Below are 22,877 nucleotides of genomic sequence, written 5' to 3'. Positions count from 1 at the left end.
GGGGCACTTTCTTGATTAACAGATGGTATGGAAGTGCCCAACCCATTGTGGGCAGTGCCACCTCTGGACGGGTGTTTATTTTAAAAAACAAAAGCAAGCTGAGTGTACCAGTCACTTCTCTGTTGCTATGATAAAAAACCATGACCAAGGTAACTTAAGGAAGAGTTTATTTGGGCTCTGGTTAAAGAAGGTTAGAGTTTATGATAAAAGGGGAAATCATGGCAGCAGGCACAGCTGGACAGTAAGCTGAGAGCCCACATTTTGAACCATAGATACGAAGCAGAGAAGCAACCTTAAGCTCTCAAAGCCTGCCTCCAGTGACATAGTTCCTCAGGGAGCTACACTTCCTAAACTTCCCCCAAACAGTACCATAAAGTGGAGATCAAACACCTGAGACTGTAAGGGATATCTCATTCCAATAACCACAGATATTATTCTACTAAACACACGTTCAAAAGCTATTTATTAAACCAAAATTCTAATATAAAAGCTTTTTAAAATTAGTGACATCTCAAACAAAAGATGTAGTGTTTCATCATATTAATTATCAAGTTGTCAACCTACAGAAGAAAAGGTAGACTCAATCCATCTGTCTAGTCTTACCAATGCTCCAGAGCTGCATGTACAATACTTCTACCCAACCAGAATCAATCAAGTTAACTAAACTGTATTAGTTATTTTGATCTTGCTATAATAAAACACAACGACTAAGGCAACTTTCAGAAGGAAAGGCTTTCAGTTCCAGAGGCCTAAGGATCCATCATGGCAGGGAGGCATGACAGCTGCAGCAGGAAACTGAGAGTTCACATCCTTAACCACAAGCTTCATAGCATACAGAGCAAATTGTGAATATCGTGAAGCTTTAAACTCTCAAAGTCTGCCCCCAGCAACTTCTTCCTCCAGTAAGACCACACCTCCTAAACCTTCCCAAACAGTACCATATTACCAACCTGGAACCAAATATTCAGATATATAAGCCTATGAGAGACATTTTCACTCAAACCACTACACCAACATTATTGAGTAAAAAACTGTTATGCTCAAAAAACAAACAAGCAAACTATAGTGCTACATGAACTGTTATAATAATGAATCCAACCTCCAAAATAAAAAAGAATTAAACAATAGGAAAAACATTGTGGTAATAAACACAGAAAAAACACTGTTCCCCTCAGTAAAGAGTTCTTCACAGTCAATTTAGTAACTTGATAGCAAATTAAAAACTGTTGTAAAACATGATTAGCAAAACAATATACACTAAGTTGAATATGGACTCAATTTTGTCAAAAATAGTTCATTCGCTATCCTGCTTTCACCTTCTTAAAACAAGTAATAGGAAAATATAGTAAAATTTATTTACACTCCTGATTTTACTAATGTCTAAAGTCAGCCTATGTAGCCAATGAAAATCATCACTTAAGACTGTCACTGAAATTAGTAATCTTACCCAGGTCATAAAAGTACAGGCTGTTTCTTTATACACAATAACGCCATTAACCAACCTATATGCAAAATAACCCATAACAATATCTTCAAATGGATTATAGAGCAGAGCAAAGTATTCACAGATGAATTAGAAAACAAGGAGAAGACTAGAGATAAGGTTCAGCAGTGAAGAGCACTGGCTGCTCTTCCAGAGGTGCTGAGTTTAATTCCCAGCACCCACATGGTGGCTCAAAACCATCTATAATAAGATCTGATGCCCTCTTCTGGTATGAAGGCATACATGCAGAGCACTCATACATAAAATATAAATAAAATTAAACAAAGAAAACAAGGAGAATCACATTTCCCTGAAACATGCATACACTATTGCAATTTTAAAGGCAATCGTTTGAATTATTACCTTTTATTCTACTTTTCTTTGCAAAACTTAAAGCGAATACTCATTTAACTTAAACGCTCATGTGACACAACTTCACTGAAGGTGATTAGCCAGAGAACAAACATACACTGCAATAGTAAGTAGCTATTTGATGCCTTCCTTTCTTAGCATTATCACTTGGTTGTTCTAATCCATCACAACCGCCCATCATTTCTCAATTTTCAGTTTCTACCAAAGGTGTTGGGGGAAAAGGAAGGAGAAAGAGGAGATACAAATTCTATTATGCAACTAAGCTAAATTTTCAACATTTCTACATAAGATAAAATACGACATACATTCACTAGAGTTATTTGAGATATTATTTCTTAAATTCATCCAAAGTAGATAAAGACCAAAACTCAGATTAGTAAGAAATTATCTCACCTACTACCATAAGTGTGAATTCAAATCCTCTTTTCACAGATTTTCTGTACACTTGATTTGGGAGGTTGGCAAATCCCACATAGCCCTCAAGGTTCTTCGGTTGCTGAGAAAGGTAAAAAGAACCATGTACCAATAAACATTTCAAATTCCCTCATTCTTTTCTAAAAAATTTTTAATTATACAAACTATTTTTTAAATTATAATTACATAATTATAATTATAAACTATTATTCACAGCAAATCAAAGTTTATATTGTCACCAATAAAAACATTAATTGCAGAATGTACAGAATAAATTGAACATGAATTGAAAATAAAATGATTATTAAAACCCAAGAATAAAGAATTAATGAAACTTGTTTCGGAGCAAAGATTTCATTTGACAATAATCTAGTAACAAGGAACAAAATGTCAAGTTCCAACTATGGAAAAATTCAACCCCCTAAGTGTACACTAAGAACCTTTCTTTACACTGACTAATCTCCACCCTCACGAGCTTCTTGAAATTGATCTTGACTCATAAAATAAAAAATTTGTGGTTAAAGCAATTCTTTTCTGTAAATCTTTTTTTGTTGGTGTTTTTGTTTTTCCAAGACAGGGTTTCTCTGTGTAGCTTTGGAGCCTGTCCTGGAACTAACTCTTGTAAACCAGGCTGGCCTCAAACTCACACGATCTGCCTGCTTCTGCCTCTCAAGGGGTAGAATTAAAGGTGTGCGCCACCACCACCCAGCTCTTTTCTGTAAATTTTGAAGATTTTCAAAATCAATGTCAGTAGGTACATGTCTTTCAAGCTGTAATCCCAGGCACATTTGGGTCACTTCAAGGTTACCCATGATGTTACTGCCTCCATCTTCATGAAATGAAATGTATCCAGGATTTAAAGTAAACCATAATTATGTTAGCTACATGGAGTTCTGATTCTTCGATGACCCAAACAATCATTTCATGAGTAATTTTTTTTAATTTAATTCTACATGGGTAAAGTAAGTCTGATTCTTAATTGACCCACTGGTGAAAACAACTGTTCAGTTACATCATGTGTGTAAGTTGATTTACTGCTTAATTTTACTTTAGAAATAGACATCTTTAAATATTGTGGCAAAATACTCTCAAGAGGCACATATGTCTCCTAAGTCTCTAACACTGACACATTTAAATCCTAGTCATAAAACAATTTGTTGCAGAAGAGTATTACACCAACACATCTAGGTTTAAACAGAGTCTGTACTCTTCACTGGTATCACTGGTATAGGGGCCCTTCTGTATTTGTGTTGCTTTCATTGGTATTAAAGAAACTGCCTTGGCCTAGTTGGTAGGGCAGAACTCTGGTAGGCAGAAGACAGAACAGAATTCTGGGAAGAAGGGCAGTGTAACAGACGCCATGATTCTCCTGCCCAAGACAGATGCTGGTTAGACTCATGCAGGTAGGCCACAGTCAAGTGGCGATACACATTACTGGAGATGGGTTAAACTAATATGTGAGAGTTAGCCAATAAGAGGCTAGAAATAATGGGCCAGGCAGTGTTTAAATGAATACAGTTTTTGTGTGGTTATTTCGGGTGTAAGCTAGCTGAGCGGGACGGAACAAAGGGCCCAGCTGGAACAAAGGGCCCAGCTGGGACGACAAGCAGCCCGTTCCTCCTACTACATATCACATTTATAGCTATACCACAACTTACATCCTTCCCATTAAAATTAACTAATTTTTAAGCCTAATGTTGTAAGTCAAGCCAGCCAATTAAATTAAAAGCTAATTTTGAACATGATTTGCAAACTGACCATAATACAGCATTTCAGAGCCAAGTATCTGAAAGCCTATTATGAGTGGAGCTAAAGCAATGTTGTAAGTTAAATGCTTCCTTGAAGGTCATATTTCATCTAATCACAAGATAAATTTAGACTATTAACAAGGTTTTGCATAAATTATGTAGTGTACTCACAGCTACTTTGTAATGGAAACAAGTCCATCATTCCAGTGTTCCAGATTCCAGCAGAACAAATTCACAGAAGACAGCATGTGAGGAATTCCACAAATCGTAGTGGCACATTCAGTTCAAGCAGGAGTAGCAGATCCATTGAACACAGCAAAATATAGAAAAAAAGTTAAAATTACTTACATGTAACTCAATGACTTAAAAGTAAATTAATAAAAGAGATGAAAATAAATTGAAGACATTCTTTCTTATGCATGCCAAAATAATGTTTTCCTATTTTTAGTAGTTTTTACATTTCCCTTAGAAATATAAAAAGACCTCCTATCTTTTAATTAAGGCCAATTACTATACCGTGTCTTAGAGGAAATGCCGCAAAATAAGTAGACATGTTTTGGAAAGGTGTACTATGAATTTCATACAACTTTTGTGTTGTCAGTCAACAACCCAGCTTAACATTTTAGTTAAAATCTTTTCATACAATGATGCATTTCAAATTCTGTGAACTCAGACTTAAAAGACATGTAGACTGTAGGAAAAAAATGATATGCCATACCATACGAGGAAATTAGATAAACAGTAGGCTGTGAAAACTGCAAGAGTACAGAGAAGAAAACACAACAGTAGGATAAACTCCCTGTGAAAGATACAAGTTTATGCCTGTGCAACGTACTTCAAACAACTTTAGGCAGTTAAGGTATTCGTAATTTAATAAGTGAAAGCAAAATTTCAAAAACACAGTCTCTCTCTCTCACACACACACACACACTGCACATGCAGAATTGAAAAATCTCCACAACTATCCCTTTCTTTTGCCATTTCAAGAAACTCACCAGATAAAAAAGCATAAAACACCTAAGAATATGGACCTGTGTCTTATTGTCTTTTCCTCAAGTCTTTAGTTCATAAACAGTACTGTTTTAGGGTTGAATTAACAAAAGGCAGGAAGCATTCTAGTTAACAGAAAGGACCATAAACTAGAAATAAATCTGGCACTTTCAGGAACAAAAAAAGAAAATATGTGATCTATAACACAGGAAAGAGACAAAAGGCTAGGAAATGAGGTCAGAGAGGCAGGCAGGCAGGGGCCAAATCATGTGGGATTCAGTCGAAGTAAGAAGTTTGAATATTATTTTAGACATGGGGGTGGAACCACCGTAGGGTTTTGCACAAGAAAGTGACCTGATTAGCATTTTAAAGATAGCTTTCACTGTTAAGTGAAGTGGCTTAAGAACCAAGAAAACTACAGCAATAATACCACAAAGAGTAAATTAAATTAAACTACTAAGAAGCAGTAAGAGATTTTAAGGATTAGAAATATATTTTTGAAGGCTGAGTTGGTGGAATATTGCTAATGAATTGGACATTAGTGAAAGGAAAAGAAACCAAGGATAACTACTGGTTTTGCCTTGAACGACTCAATGATTGGTGGCAATTATGAAAATAGTATAATGGAAGAGGAAGACTGAGTAGTGAGAGCCAAAATCAACAATAGCTTTAAGCATGTTAAGTGTGAACTGTCTACTATATTCAAGACAGGTCCAGTACACAATCTTAAACGTGACTAAGGAAATTCCAGGGTTGGCTGGTGCTGAAAGTAAGTCATCTGCACATGTACACTGGAAAGAGATTGGATTCCCCAAAAGAAAGTATAAATAATAAAGAGAAGAGGATCCTGCAGGGCAATGGTGGTGCATGCCTTTAATTCCAGCACTTGAGAAGCAGAGGGCAGGTGGGTCTCAGTGAGTTCAAGGTCAGTCTGGTAAGCAAAGGGGATCCAGGGCCAAGAACTGGAGCACTGTAACAATTTGGGCTGACAATTAAGGCAGAGAAACATGGGAAGAAAGATCTGCCAGGAAGATGGGAAGAAAACTAAGAAGACTGCAAGGAAGGGTGGCCTTTTAACTGTGTTGCACCCAATGAAAAAATATGTCCATAAAATTGGAAATAATTTAACTGCTACCTTTTAACAAGGCCAGTCTTAGTAACACAGTGAGAAAGTGATTAAGCTGATTTAAAGTGTATACCGTTTTATCCATATGACTAGCTTTAGATTTAAATTATTTAGAACCTTTAACTTACTAGTTCCTGTGTGACTAGTTTCTGAGAGACAAATTTTCTCTACAATCCTAACAAAATACGAATTCACAACTGGTAACCTCCAAAAAAGTGAATGATCACGCTTTCAAAACAAATTTCTTCAGAAGAAATTTTGTCCAAAGATAAATGACAAAGTAGTTTGGCCAGCTGCTGCAAAAAAAATTTTCTCACAGAATATGCAGGTAAACATCCCAGAAAACACAAAAGCTAACGTCTGGAGCACCTGGCTCCAGCACAGAAAACCTGGCACCAAATACAGTTTAAAGGCTATACTAACAGTATAACACTATTTGCTAACTAAGGGAGATAATGTTTTATCTCATAGGACTCTTTCCCTACCCTGAATTTTAAAAACAATTTCTAGTCTTTAACTCTGAAAGTCTTTATAATCACTGTGCCAGAATAAAATACAACCTCTTGTCAAGTAAATGGTGGGTGGATGGGCAGGTGTGGGTGTTGGTGAGCGATGAAATTTATAATCATGAAAATATAAATAAATGCATGATTTTTCACCTAGGCTTCCACCAACATACTATGGGGTCATGAAGGTACTCACTGATCTCAAGCCAGTTATATAAAAAGCAACACAGATCTCTTATAACTGCTTGTATTTTCAAAATATTTTAGTTCATATACACAATTTCTACATCAAATTGATTAAAGGGAAAATGAACAATCCTGTCTATTGATGGAAATAAAATACAACATTGCATATGTCTGTGTTGGATTTACTTAACTCTATTTCTAGGAATCAAAAATACTTGAAGAGCAAAACAGACAGGACAGAGACAGGCAAGATCTCTGTGAGTTCAAGGCCAGCCTTATCAGGGCAGCCAGGACTGTTACACAGAGAAATCCTGTCTCCAAAAAAGGGGAAAAAAAAAAAGAATTTCAGTTAAAAAACAAAACAAAACTAAAATGTTTAAAAACAACAATGGTGTATAACCCAAAGCTTCATAACATACCCAGAATTCTACTTCTCCCTTTGCAATTGCAGTTAAGAAAAAAAATACCACATTACAAAGATGCAAAGGTCACAGCAATATTGGTCTTTCCTACACGGTTTTAAATTCAATCTTTGGATTTTAGCATATATGTGTATTACATATTGTTTTACACAATGATAAACTAATTAAATTTACCTCCAAAAGTTTAAATTAATTCTAAATATGAAAAAAGGGGCAGGCAAACCTGCAGTCCTAGCCCCTAAGGAAAGTGCAGCAGCACAATCAGCACTTGGGCTCAAGGCCCAGGCAACACAGTGAAACCTCCACTGAAAAAATAATTAACTTTTTAATTAAATTATGAAAACCAATCACAGATTATAAAAAGATACTACCACAAAAATTTATTTGTCTACTACTTAATGCCCCTAGTATTATGTAATACACCTAACTACAACTTTCAGGCACTTGCTTAAGTCAAATTCCTGAGGTCATATAGCCAAGTAAAAAATGTTCATCCACCATTTAAATGGTGTAAATATTTTTATATAAATGATTTACAAATATCTATATTAAACGTAAACAACACAAACACTAAAATATTACAGGATTATATAGGCATATCTCCTTCCCTCCCTTAAGTATTTTACGGGTTTGTATGCTATTCTGCATACCTCAACTACAGTTTTTACTATGATGGGCAATTTTTTAAAATACTGTAAATTTATTGTGTGCATTTGAGGACAAACATGTGGATTTCATGTCTCTCATGTTAGTCAATTTTAGGAGTCAGTTCTTGATTTCCAAAATGTTGACGTGGGTTCTCTCTCATTTCTGATGTTCTGCTGCACATTTTAGGCTCGTGATAGGGTTACAAATATAACTGATGTATTGCTGAACTAACATTCATTTTTCTTATCATTCCTATGTGTGTCTGTGTGCACATGTCACATGCTCATGCATGCCCACGAACACCAAAAGAGGGCTTCAAATCCCCTGAAGTTAGAAGTTACAGGTGGTTGTAAACTACCCAGTGTGGAAAGTAAACAGAATCCTCTGAAAAAGCAGTAAAGTGCTCTTAACCACTGAGTATTCTTCCAGCCCCAACCTACGTTAAATTTCTATTGGATGGTATACTGGACTATATTACCAAGGAGCTAGCCAATGAACTTCTATAACTAACCTGTAGGAGGAGTGCTAAGTCTTGGATTTCTGATTTCAGGTTTGAGCAAATAGTTGTCATACTTGTAATACAAGTAGTATTAATACTAATACCATTACTAATACAAATTAGTAAATGCAAAAATCATTTGAATTTAATGTACCAACTGGACCTTATGGAAGACAAATGTTCTAGACGGGCAGTGGGCTATATAAAAAGAGAGAACTGTAGCTGGCCACTGGTGGCGCACACCTTTAATCCCAGCACTCAGGAGGCAGAAGCAGGCAGATCTCTGAGATTGAGGCCAGCATGGTTTACAGCAAGTTTCAGCACAGTCAGGACAACACAGAGAAACCCTGCCTTGAAAAACAAAACAAAACACCCAGGAATTAAAAGAACGGGCAAATATTAAAATTTTAAGCCATTGTGTAAATGGTATGAAAGGTATGAATCCAAATATAGTGGGAAACTAGCCAAGAACAAATACCAGAATCCCACCATTGATGTGGGAGTGATTTCTTATTAATAAAGAAACTGCCTAGACCCATTTGATAGGCCAACCCTTAGGTAGGCGGAGTAAACAGAACGGAATGCTGGGAGAAAGAAGCTGATTGAAGGAGTCGCCATGATTCTCCCACTCCAGACAGAAGCAGGTTAAGATCATTCCTGGTAAGCCAGCTCGTGGGCTACATAGATTAATAGAAATGGGTTAGATCAATATGTAAAAGCTAGCCAATAAGAAACTGAAACTAATGGGTCAGGCAGTGTTTAAAAGAATACAGTTTCCGTGTAATTATTTTGGGTAAAGCTAGCCGGGTGGCAGGACACAGCCCGCCGCTCCGTACCACAACAGAATGGCGCCCGACATGATGGACTAAATCCACTTAAAAACCTAAAAAGGCTTAAAAATAAGGGAGAGAGACTTTAACACAGATTTTTGCTGTTTGTTGGTGGCGTGCTGTAGAGAGATTTCCTGATTCGGCAACAGCAGCAGAAAAAAAAGCTGCGTCATTTTAAACTGCGGCTTCTTGGGACTGTGCCGCCAGTGCAAACTCTGGCTTTAAAGCATTTCAATGGATTTTATGGGACTGGATGTTTGTGTTCCCGCTTGGGATCGGAAGGAGAGTGCTCTCAGCACTCCCCGCCTGCACCTGGGCAGATGGCAGAATCAGGCTTAGGCAGGCGGAAGAGCATGGTGGAAGAGACGTGTTTTCAGACTCCGCAGTGCTCTGCGTGTCAGATTTGGTTGTAACTTGGATAAAAAGAGTTTCTGTGCTGCATGCTCAGTCTCAAAATTAAACTGCTGAGTGCGGCTCCAATGAGGACTTGCTGTGTGCCTGGAACTGTGCACAGCTCAGGGGCACCAAATGGATCTAAGGCAGGAGCGGCTGCTCCTTGCTGAACTGTGCTGGTTAACAGGAACTACCGTAATTACCATAATAACAGCACAGTTAAGGTTTAGACTGGGCAGGACACAGGTGGTACAGTATTACCTGTACATGGTGCAACTTAAGTTTTTAAGAAGTGCTTAACATTTTAAGAAATGCTCCTGGATATTAAAAATATTACAGATTCACAATAAAACAGATTCAGACATAACAGACCTCAAATATGGCATTTAATGTTTTAATAACTTAGGACTTTTCATGACAATGAGACACTCTGCTCCTGGCGGCACCAATCTACTTCAAGAAGAAGATGGGCATCGAAGAGGATCCTTATGGAGTTTGATAGCCATTTGGGCAAGAAACTGCTCTTGCCTGGACTGTTGCATAAAATGGACACAGAGAACCCGCAGAGAGAGGACTGCTGAACTTGCCTAAAGGTGAGACGGTCTTTTGGGGTTCATGACTCATGAAAGAGTCTGCGAGACATTCTGCAGGACACAGCAGATAGTGACTGAACTGTCTTTAAAATTTCCTGCTTCATGGAAATGTCTGCTGGATACTATGGGCCTGAAGGCTGAAGATGGATGCCCCAACCATACAAAAGAACTTTGGGCGACTGTCCAGGCAGCGAGATGTCTCTGTCATTTCTAGAGTTTTCTTATTTCTTGTTTACTTAGGTAATATTATATCCTTCTGGAGTCTTTGATGGAGTTGAAGAATAAATAGGTAGGTATAGTTTTCCTTAGTTATGATAAAAGATAAAATAGATATAAATATTGTAACTGTAATTCTTGCTTGATAACTGTTTTGCTATATGTAATTTTACTATGTTAAAGTTAAAGCCTTTCTTTTTTGTTTAAACAGAAAAAGGGGAAATGATGTGGGAGTGATTTCTTATTAATAAAGAAACTGCCTAGACCCATTTGATAGGCCAACCCTTAGGTAGGCGGAGTAAACAGAACGGAATGCTGGGAGAAAGAAGCTGATTGAAGGAGTCGCCATGATTCTCCCACTCCAGACAGAAGCAGGTTAAGATCATTCCTGGTAAGCCAGCTCGTGGGCTACACAGATTAATAGAAATGGGTTAGATCAATATGTAAAAGCTAGCCAATAAGAAACTGAAACTAATGGGTCAGGCAGTGTTTAAAAGAATACAGTTTCCGTGTAATTATTTTGGGTAAAGCTAGCCGGGTGGCAGGACACAGCCCGCCGCTCCGTACCACAACACACCATCACCACTTAAAGGTAAAGGATGGCCCAAGTCAACAAGAGAGGGCTTTAGACATCAAAAAAGAAAGGCAGATCATTTGTATCTGTTTAAATGCTATAAAAAGACAAAGAAAATAAAAGGCTAAGTAAGGACACAGATGTTTATACAATGAAGGAAGTGGTTTTCCTTAATACCTGGAATAAAACCACCTTCTAATCTTAAGAGAGGAAAGACTAGATTTTTAAGAGACAAAGATGTGAAAACTGAAACAAGAACAGGAAAAAGGGTAAGGAGTCAAGTCTGGTGGCACAACTACTCAGGAGGCTAAGGCAAGAAGAATACAGGCTCAAGGTCTACCTAGGCTAAAGTGAATTCAAGGACAGATTCAGCAACTTAGTGAGACCCTTATCTTAAAATAAAAAGTTCAGAAGGCTGAATAAGATGCAAGTTAACCCTTGCTCAATCCTGAGTAATGCCAAAGCAAACAAACAAACAAAAACAAAACAAAACATTTTAAGGATCAGCTAGGAAGACAGTAAAGCTATCTGTTCACCTAATTAAGGCTGAAGACCACAAATCTTTGAATGTGAACTTGAAGTAATGTGTTCTTTTTTTTTCCCAATAGCAGCCTATAACTTGGGTGTACAATAACAAATTTAGGATTTCTCTGAAACTATTCTCTGGAAAGGACATACAAAAGGACAAGGCTCATGAGAACTGGCACTTAGAGCTGAATTAAGGGACCACAAATGGAGCAATGAGGAAACTAGAAGGTACAATCAATCTTTTTAAGGTTTAACAAAAGCAGCACATGCTCCAAATGATAGATGAGGTTGAGGACATACTCAGTGGTAGTGTGCGCTCAGCATACAGGATGTCCTCAGTTTCCCACTACACATATCTTGCATGACGGACTTTGTTCTCAGAAGGCAGAGGCAAGAGGATTCACAAGCTGGGAGCCAGCCCTGTCTACAAAGCAAGTCCCAGGATTCCATAAAGAGAACTAGCCTCAAAAAGGGGGGGGGGGGGTGCTTCTATAAATCTGTGAGTACACAGTAAACCCGAACTCTCATAAATTCCTGGTAGGAATATAAATGCTGCTTCTAACTGGAAATGTTTTGTAGTAACTTAAAAAATTAAATGTGTGTGTGTGTGTTTACACGTGCATATATTTGAGTCAGACCAAAGAAACGAAACCATAAGCCATCATCACTGTGGCATTTTTTTAAAAAGTTAATTAACAGCCAGCCAGCTAGATGGCTCTGTAGGTAAAGGTACTTGCTGATGGTAAGCATGAAGACATAAGCTTAATCCCCAAAACCCACATTGTGGAAAGAGAACCAATTCCTGCAAGCTGTCCTCTGCCCCCCCCCCCCCGCCCAAGAATGCCTATACCCACAATAAATATAAAAAATGAAATAAAAAAATAATAACAATCTAAAATAATACCCCAATTTTAACACGAGTGTTGTCTTTACTAGCTGGACTTAGTGACAATTCTTTTTTTCTGCCATCTCCCAAGTTTTTGCCAAAGAATCAGAAGCATCTCCACTTTTAAAAAGTCATAGAAAGAAAATGAAGCCACATATCAAAAACCACCATGAGCTTACCTTTTAACAGGTAAATCAGACTTTTATTTATTTTTTATTTTTTTATTTTTTGGTAGACTTCGTTTTTATTTTGACAAAGTCATTAGACTACAAAGGAAGAAGAAACCTTCAGCTTAGACATGATGAGAATACAAAGAAAGTAGAGGAATAAAGTTATCAGATGGCCGGGCGGTGGTGGTGGACACCTTTAATCCCAGCACTGGGAGGCAGAGGCAGGAGGATCTCTGTGAGTTTGAAGCCAGCCTGGTATACAGAGAGAGTTCCAAGATAGCCAAGACCACACAGAAAAACCCTGTCTCATAAGACAAAAAGTTAGGGGGCTGGAGAGATGGCTCAGTGGTTAAGAGCACTGGCTGCTCTTCCAGAGGTCCTGAGTTCAATTCTCAACAACCACATGGTGGCTCACATACACCTGTAATGAGATCTAACGCCCTCCTCTGGCGTGTGGGCATACATGGAGGCAGAATGTTGTATGCATAATAAATAAATAAATCTTTTAAAAAAAGACAAAAAGTTATAATATCAGTAAAGCAAGAAACAGCTGCTTAGCTGTATATTCACTTTAGCAGATTTATCTTAGCTAGATTCTAATTTGTTAAATACAATCTCCAAGAACCAACTAGACTTAGAAAACCCATCCTTGAATCAAGCAAGCTGATGACTGCTTGAGGGAGTGACTTAGAGGAAGGCGCACTACTAGTTCTCCCCATATGCCAGTGGATAACCCCACACCCGAGCGCACATGGGCAGCAGTAATTAGATTCGGTGAATTAAAAGATGATAGATGATAGTTAGAAATAAGGAATTATTTAAGAAATAGGAATTATTCAAGAAATAAAACATGAAATAAAAACAAAAGCTAAGTAAATATATCCACAAAGCAGAAAATGTAAAAAGATATAGTTTTAAAATTATTATTATATTATTTAATAATTCATGCTACATATTTTCATAGCACAAAACCAAATATACCAGACAGTAGCTTTTAAAAGGGTAGTCTACTAAAAGCAGGGAATAATCAGATTATATATAACAAACAACTCTCCCCAATAACATAAGAAATGTACATTGCAAGCTTAAAATACTAATAAACACCCCAAGTATAACTGGGGCGGGGGAGAGAGGGGAAGGTTTGTTAAACATTCTGTTTTAAATATGGTATTTATAATTTAAAATTCTGAAGCTATGAAACGTCAAAAAAATAGTTATGCAATTTTAACACTAGGATACCATATACATATTTAAAATAGATTAGTAATAGCTTAATAGACCAAAATATTACATTAAGTGAACACCTAACTTTCATATAAGCATTTAAAAAATACTTTCACATATATTGCCCCATAACATAGGGAAGATTCTTAGCCATAGTTTTTCATCAGAATCACCTAAAATACTTAAAATACAAATTTGTGGACTCTTTCTGTCACCTAGTAAATTAATGAACCTCTAACACTGAAAATATTTCCAACATCAAAGCAGGGCATAAAGTGAACTAATTATAGTGATTAAAAATGAACATGAATTAATTTACAATGACTGAAGTTACTATTTCCCCATTCCTAGTTAATTTATTTAACCTAATCATAAAAGTCTATTTGTTAAACTTTTATACTTATTATTAAGAATGGCTTAGAATGTCAATAATTGAAAGTATATTAGTTACTGGAAAATTGTCCTTATAGAAGTCACCTCATATTTCAAAATGGTACAGAATTCCAGTTATTTTTTAAATAGCATAAATTTAGGGCATAAAGATAAATTACAATTTTTTTCCTCTTACACAAATAATCTGACTTAAAATATTCTCTAAAATTGACAAAAAGGAAAAATTTTTTCTTCAAAAGAACTCTAATTATATCTTAAGACAATTTGTGTATATAATATAAAGTCATTCCCCCCCCCAAAAATAAAACTAACGTAAGCCTTAGTTTGAAATGTACCAGTTCAGATTTTAATAAAGAATGTTGTAGAATATTATTTTAAGATGTGTTACATTTCTTTATGCTGTGGAACATTTGTTTAATGATGCAAAGATGTGAGGCATTCTTTGATGTTACTTTGTTTAACTCGGTAAAGCTCTGTTACTTTGCCTAACACCTGATGGTCTAATAAAGAGCCGAATGGCCAACAGCAAGGCAGGAGGAAGGATAGGCAAGGCTGGCAGGCAGAGAATAAACAGGAAGAGAAATCTGTGAGGAGCAAAAGGAAGAAGAAGCAAGAAAAGGAGAAGAAGACCCTAGGGGCCAGCCACACAGCTACATAGTCAGACATCGAGAAAGAAGGAAAGAAAGGCATACAAAAATAAAGAAAGGCAAAAGCCCCAAAGACAAAAGACAAACCAGATAATTTAAGAAGAGCTGGCTAGAAACAAGGCCAGGCATTTATAAGAAAAAAACAAGACTCCTTGTGTCTTTTTTTTTTTTTTTTTTTTTTTGGACGCTGGGTGGCGGGCCACCCCAAAAGCCAAAAGAGCAAAAAGAAAAACAACAACAACCACAACAAAAGAACACTTTAATACATTCAAAAAACTAGGGGTCTTAACCTAAATCAGAACCTGAAACCTTCAGCAAAAAGGGTAGGCAGACAGGGCAGAGAGGGGAATAGAAGGGTACAAGTGAGTTCAATAGGGAAAATATGGGGCTTTAATTAAGGGAAGAGAAGGGGCATGAATACAAAAAGAAGGGAGAGGACAAATTAACAGTAAGGCTATCTGGAAAAAAAATCATAGGAATAATATCTACCTAAAATTAAATACAGCACATATAAGTCTGTGTATGCATAGACATACACTATTTAAATGAAATTTCCCCATCTGGACTCATGATGTTCCTCCCAAGAGCCATGGGCTATCTATCTGAAAATAAATTAATTAAAAAATACCCAACACAAAACAAGAGGAGCCCCCTTTGAGTTACCAATAGAGGTTGTCCAAGAAACTCCCAAAATATCGCTATTGCTGCTTCCCTTTGAGGTTAAGTCCCTATTGCTGAAGACACCCTTCACTTCAGACACAGGACCTAGAAAACCTGAGCTGGACCTGACCTGAAAGCATCCTTCATAAGAACTAGATTTTATGGTACCAGATGACACCATGACAGCTTCCAAAGAAGGGAAGCAACCAACAGTCCTACCCAGCTATAAACCCACAACAAGGACCAGCCTGGCCTGATAACCCTAAAAGTGCAGTAATGGCAAGCATAACTTGGTGATAACCAACCACTCTCTAACTGGACTTAAGACCCACTTAACAAGAGGGACCATTACTGACACTGGAAACCAAGCCAGGGCTTGATTGTTACCAGTTATTACCCAGTGCCCCAGGACTAGTAAAGTCATGGATCTTGGAGGAAAACCTAAAATTGCCCTCTTACTAAACCAGAATAGTTCTTAACTACACTTTAAATATTTACCCTTATTCCTGCAGGTGCAGCTCTCACCTTTCATCAAAGAAACTTCTTTGCAACAAAGATTACCAAAAAAACCCACAACCAATCAAAATGCAGAAAACAAGAAATTGTGTGATTTCCCTGCCCAAACTGATACACCTACAAGAGAATTCCTGCACCTAAGACTCAGGGATCATTTTGGAGGAGGGAGTAAAAACTTTGTTAAGAGTCAGAGGAACAAGGAGTTTGCTGTGAGGCTGCATCTCCTAGAAATGTCAGGCTACACCCATGTCTCATCAACATGGCTGCCTTAACAAGACCTGAACAATGACAACAACATCAGTGGGCATGCTAATATGTAATGGGAAAACTCATAGGGCCTCAAGCCTCATAAGGAACTATGGGGCAACTAGAGAATGCTGAGAGCAGGAGAAATGGTCTTAGCGAAGGAAGAGCACCCCAAATGGTTATCCAATAACAAGCCACCAGCCTGCAATCACACACATAGAGATAACATTATAGAGACAGAACAGGATGTATTTATATATTTAGGGGTGTGTGTGCCTGTGTGTATGTTTGTAACAATAAAAAGAAACCATGAATCTGAAGGAAAGTGTGTGGGATGCATGGGGGAAGGGTTAGAGAGAAGAGGGGAAATGGTGTAATCATAATTTCAAAAAATAAAAATCTTATACTTAGGATTAAAAAAATAGAAGTATTACTGTGAAGAGGGGCAAAGAGAGCTATTTACTCTGAGCTTCTTCCACGACAGGACAAGCACTTGTTTCCTTAGGAAGCCACATCTAAGGCACCAACTTAGAAACATTGTTGGCTATAACCTGCTAATGAACCTGCTGGCATGTGAATAGTGACCTTCCCAGACTCCAAAACTGTAAGAACCGAGTTTCTGTTCTTTATAATTGTTTCAATCTTAGGTATGCTGTTATCACAGCACAGACAGACTAAAACACCATATAAAGAATTTACATAGCAGTACAAAATAAGAATGATCTTTACATACTGATAATCTAAAATAGATTAGCTGGGGAAAATGAGGCAAGAGATGTCATAGGACAGGATGTCTATATGATTTTTAATTCCATACTTTTTTAAATCCTTCAGCGTACATACAAGAAACTGTTTAAAGTAGGTGACCTGAAGAGTAGGAAACTGAATGACTTTAAAGATTGGGGGAGGAGCTAGGCATGATGGTGCTCACCTTTAATCCCAGGTGGAGTCAGAAGCAAGTGGGCAAGTGGATCTTTGAGTGAACTAGACCAACCTGGTCTACATGAGTTCCACGTCTGGGCAGACACCCTCCCCCCCCCCCACACACACACACAAAAGGTATGAGGAGGAACAAAAATCAATTCCAGAAGAAAAAATACAAAATACAAATACAACAGTATATGCAAGGCAATGTTTGTTAAATCTTTGAAAACAGCTTTCAAAGGCTGGGCTATGGGGGTGCACGCCTTTAATCCCAGCACTCAGGAGACAGAGGCAGGTGGATCTCTTTCAGTTTGAAGCCAGCCTGGACTACATGAGCTAGTTCCAAGTCAGGCTCCAAAGCTACAGAGAAACCCTGTGTAGAAAAACCAAAAGAACAAAACAGAACAGAAAAAAAGCTTACAATATATGAAACTGCCATTACAAGACTATTAAAAAACAGTTTTTATACTGCTGAAAAAGTTAATCAGATTTCCAGGGACTCATCCCAAGTCTTTATATAATTCTAGAAAGTTACTAGAATTATGTGACCTTTCAACTTCTAAAAAATTTTTTATACATTTGAAAAATAAAGAAAGGGGCTGGAGAGATAACGTATTCAGTAAAGTACTTGCCACGCAAGTATGAGGGACTCAGTTTGGATCCCCAATACCCAAGTATAAGCCATAAAACCCAAATGTGACAACAAGCATCTGCAACCCTGGTGCTGAGGGGCAGGAGATGGAGACAACAGATGTCTGGGGTTTGCCAGCCAATTAGTCTACTCAATCAGTCAGTGAGCTCTAGGTTCAGTGCGAGTCTCCCCACCAAAAGAAAAAAAAAAAAGTGAATGGGCTGGGGAGGTGACTCATTTATTAAAAGTATGAGGACCTAAATTCACATCTCCACCACCACGCCCATACACATACACAAAAAAAGTTAGACATTATTGCAAATGCTTCTAACCCCAGGATTGAGGGGAAAGACAAGTGGATCCCAAAGCAGTGAGCTTCAAATGTACCTAATGTCTTCCTTTGGCTCCTGCAAGCAAACAAATAGGCATATGCTCCCGCAGTCATGTGCAAAACCATAAGCACAACAAACACATACCAAAAAGAAAACTAAGGTGGAGACCACAGAGGAAGGCGTATACCACTGATTGTTCTCTGGCTGCTATACTTGGATGGACGGATGGACAGAAACATACAGAAGGACACAAAACACACGCGCACGCACAAGCACACAAGTACATATATAAACACTGCACACAAAAAAGGAAAGAAAAACTTTAAAAACTACTCAGAAGAAAGTATTTCGATACAAAATAAGTATGTATCTCAATAAACTGCTTTTAAAAATCTAATCAATGACTATCAGAAATCAGATCAGTGGTTACCTGGAACAACAAGGTTAAGGCATGGGGTGGAGAATACGCACAAGGAAATGTCAAGATGTTAGAAACATTCAATACCTTGACTGGTATGTAAGTAAGGCTATAGATGCATATGTGTTTATATCAAGATTCCTTGAAGTAAGTGCCTAAAACTTGCAAATTTTAAAGTATAAAAATTGTACCTAAAAAAAGTTATTAATTTGGGAAACACTTGGGAATGAAGGCTCCTAAGCTCCTCTCCTAGATACTGTGAATCAAGGAACATTTCTGGGACCCAGATAATCTGCATTTTCTAACACAAGGTCATAGCTGACTCTATATATTTAAGAATCACAAATTATACTCTGAATCTACTGACTGATCTAGCACAATGTCAGATACGTGCTAGGAAAAGAAAAAAGAAAAAAATAGTGAATCAAAAATAAACTTACCAAAAAAAAAAAATAGAAAGAAAAAAGGAAGGAAGCGAGCAAAATAGCTACCTAGATAATCCTAATTCTCAAGTTTAAGAAATACTAAGCATATAATATGAACGCATACACACACCACACATACACACATGAACCTACAGGTCGTATTCATATAACAAAAATAAACTCTAAATGTTAATATTTCTAAGGTTGAGAAACCGAATGGAGGCTCATCTCCATTCGAGAAAACTACCAAAATGATTCAGTTACGGCTCCAGATGTAAAATGAAACAGACTTCATGTGCTGAGGGTACAAAGGCACTTACTTGCCTCTCGGGCCTGACCTCCTGAGGTTGATTCTGTGACAGTCACAGTGAAAGGAGACAGCTGATTCCAACAAACTGTCCTCTAAACTCCACAAGCCCCTACACACATACACACTCATACACAAACTTTTAAAATTTAAAAATAAAAAGGGAGATGCCTTAAAACTTTTGGATTAATGAGGCTCCTTATAGTCTTTGTAAAGCAAATACAGACTAAAACACAAACACATGAATCTGCAAGCCTTAAAACCCTCAAAATAATGTAAATGGCAGCAGCCTGGTGCCATTCTTTCAAACACAAGGTATACTTTGCTCTTCTCAGTTTACACAGTAAAGTTACTGGCTGCAAGTACATAATCTTTAATACAACTGATAAAATCCCATTTTTAGCTACCCAGAAATTACCGCACAACACCCTAATCCAGCTAACTATTCTGAAAGCAAGGTGGACCAGTGTATGAAAGAAAGTACGTTTATGTATAAAATGTATAGAAATTTTAAGCACAAAGTAAGACATCTTTGTGGGAACTGAAGCTGGAGACCAAACCCAGGGCTAATAATGCTTTGCAACTAAACTGTAGCCCCTCTCTCGGAAATTATTTTAACAACAGGACCATTTTCTGAATATTGGACCTAATAATAAAGTTGGGACTTTCATGGTCTTTCTCATTCTGTTTAAAAGATATTTACAGTACTTTGGATTTTCAGTGCTGTAGGAATAAAGGAAGGGACTTAAGTAGGGATAAAAGAGAAAAACCACTCACCTGCTTGTGAAGCACTAACTTAATATGACAGATACATCAGCAGAAGGGGCAGCTGATCTGAGTCGATGTCTGACACCAAAGTTCTTAGTCATGGTAAGGTGCGCTTTAATTAAGACTGTGAACCAGACAGAGCCCTCCCTTACTCTCCATCACATTGCTCTATCACTGAAGACACATTGCTATCGTGAAAACTACCAATGTAGTTTCCATACTTCTTTTACAGCTTCATTCAAGCCCTATCTACTCTAGTCCCATTCAACTGGATGTAATGAAAGGGTGTTTCCTGCCTCCACTCCCCCATCACCCCCTACTCTTTCCCTAGTGCTGTTAGTCCATCCTTCAGTCTCCTGGGATTCCACAGGCTGCACTTCTGCTGGACGCATGAAACCTAAGAGCTTCCTCAACTCACAACCTGAATGAATGCTCATAAATAAAAATAAATAAATAAATGCTTGTCACTTTAGGTTAGAGTGATTACTCAGAGGCCATCAGAAAGATAGTTTTCTTTTTCATCAAAATTAAGAGATCCAAAATAAGTAACTCTTAAAGTTGAACTATTTAGCAATAAACTTGCCAAGATTTAAGTAGTTAAGTAATGACTTCGGTAACTTAGCAAGCATCTGGTCATCACAGACTCTATCCCTTCAACTCAAAGAACTCAGACTTGCAACAGTGTACTCTAAAAAGTAACTCAGCAAAAAGAAATGAGTACGAATAATTCAGCCGCTTATTTCACACTACATAAAAGCACGGAATGGAACTCTGGAGTGGAAAATATGAATGAAATGGCCTGTTCCTTTTCCAGCATGTGGGGGAGGAAAGGAAATGAAAAGGCTTAAGAGAAAAACAGAATACTGAAATTATTTTCAAAAATTAATTTCCTTAAACTTCTCCAGTCCGTGTCGGCTCACCCCCTCCTCTTTTCCAGGCACCATTCCCATCCTTTACACCTCCTCCGGGGGGCGCCCTTTCCGGACTGTCTCTTTCCCTTTTTCCTAAATTTAAACCCAAGCCAAGCTCGGGATGCGTCTCCCGACCCGCTCGCCATCCACCAGCCTTTCTGGTTGTGCCCGGAGAAGAGGAAGGGAGCAGCAGCAGCACGTTTGTTGGAAGTGCTGCAGCCTCCTCCGCCACCTCCACCCCAGCCCCGCGCATCCCTTTTTTCCTCCCTCCCCGGCTGGCCCACGGAGAACCGGCACCGAGCTCGCTCACGGATCCCCACCCTGATCGTCCGGCCCCCGCAGCCGCGAGGGGACCTCTGGCCGGGCTGCTCCGGCGGGAGACCCGGGCAGGCAAGGCCGCGGGGCCGAGGGCCGGAGGAGACGCAGGAAAGGCTGTGGCCTCGGAGGAAGCCAAGGGCTGGGCTGGGACGGGGCGGCTCCGGCGGCTCGGGCCTCAGAGGCCGCGGCTCGCTAGCCCGCCCGCCCGTTCCCCCGGCCTGCCCGCCAAGGCGCAGGAAACGCCGCCGCTTCGGCTCGGCTCAATTCAAACTGTCACCGCGGCCGCCTCCCCTCCCCTCCCCCCGGCCGCCGCGCCCCGGGCCCTCCGCCTCCCCGCCGCGCCGCTCGCCCCCCTGGCCCCCAGGGCGTTCCCCAACTCGGCCGGAGGCCGCCGAGGGTCCGCGCGTCCCGAGCCCGGGCCGGGATGGCCCGGCGGCCGGGGGCTGAGGCTCACCCATGGTGCTGCAGTTGACGCTCCTCTCCTCGGCAGCAGCGGATCTCGCACTGACCGACATCCCCTCCCCCTCCGCGACCAGCCCCGGCGCGGCGCAGCCGCCGGATTCTCCAAAGCCACCTACGCCAATTCCGCGGCGTAGCCGCCCGGCGTCGCTGCCCCACTTACGCACACGGCAGCAGGCGGACGGCCCCACTGGCTCTCGCCCGCCCTGAGGCTTCCGGGCCGAGCCAAGGCGGCTGTGTTCTCGCGAGATTACCCACCTCCGCCGCCTGCCGCCCAGCTTCGCGTCGAGCATGACTTCACTGGCGCCGCCGCCGATTCGCTGCGCCTCCCGGACCGCCATGTTTACATTGGCCGCGCCTGGGCACTTCCGTTGTCGTGGACAGTGGGGTCTTTTGTATGTTTCTTCTGCACCTCTTCCAAGACGAACTGCGCTGCTTTTGTCACCGAAAATCCTGGGGACTTCGGAATGGGAGCGGGGGGCTGGGGCGCGAGGGCGGGGTCCTGCCCGAACTAAAGATGGCCGCCGCCAGTGCCGCCCCGCGCAATTTCACGTCAGGTTTGGGAGCAGTGGGAGCGCGGGGTTGGCCTCCGCGGCTCCTTACGGAGTTGGCGTAAGGCTGGGAGGCGCTGCTTGGAGTCAGCTATTGGAAAAGTGCCTTCAGGGTGGGGGCCCGCTGAGGCCCTTCTGCGGACCTGCGGTCTTTGTGAAGGAGAAGACGCTGGCAGGTGTCTGTCCTGCCACCCACCCCGTCCCCTCGCGTCGGGGACCTTCTGGGTGGACTGTGAGATTAGGCCCCGCTGGCCCCACACCTCCTTCTGGTCATTTCTGGTGTTCTGGCGCAGCGGGGAGGCCGGCTTGTGCGGTTTCCCCTGCGGGCTCTGCACCGCCGCACTCCTGTTGACTCACCTTGGTCCCCGCTCCGCTCTGAGGGAGGAAATGAATGAACACGTGTGAAACTCAGTTGAGGGTGTTGGTGAAAGGCGGGAGGTGTCATTTTGGAACCTTCCCTCACAAGCATCCTAGTGAGAGTTTTCGCAGTTTGCTAGGAGTCACTCCTGTCTTTAGTTCCTTTCTTGAAACCGATGGCTCCCCTGGCTGGAAAGTTGAGCTCC

The 22,877-nt window shown here is 40.0% G+C and overlaps 1 protein-coding gene across 2 annotated transcripts in view; it reads right to left on the bottom strand.

Moving 5' to 3' along the window:
* The window catches only part of Septin7 (septin 7), a 65,094-nt gene extending 42,975 nt beyond the window's left edge, over positions 1–22,119 (bottom strand). The window contains exons 1-3 of one of the 2 annotated variants that reach the window (XM_041657053.1): positions 21,759–22,119; positions 20,306–20,307; positions 2,249–2,351 (exon numbers count right to left, since the gene is read on the bottom strand). In XM_041657053.1, coding sequence (XP_041512987.1) covers positions 2,249–2,351; positions 20,306–20,307; positions 21,759–22,104 — 451 coding nt within the window. In that variant the 5' untranslated portion in view covers positions 22,105–22,119. Of the gene's footprint in view, positions 1–2,248; positions 2,352–4,188; positions 4,194–20,305; positions 20,308–21,758 lie in introns of both variants that reach the window. The other variant, XM_041657052.1, reaches the window with a different exon arrangement.
* Positions 22,120–22,877: the final 758 nt, after the last annotated feature.

The sequence above is a fragment of the Microtus oregoni genome, unplaced genomic scaffold, assembly GCF_018167655.1.
Source record: "Microtus oregoni isolate MIOR12 unplaced genomic scaffold, Mior012 000008F_ref0000371, whole genome shotgun sequence".
Taxonomy (NCBI): domain Eukaryota; kingdom Metazoa; phylum Chordata; class Mammalia; order Rodentia; family Cricetidae; genus Microtus; species Microtus oregoni.
The sequence above is the reverse complement of the archived record's forward strand: the minus strand, read 5'-3'. Positions and strand labels throughout refer to the sequence as shown.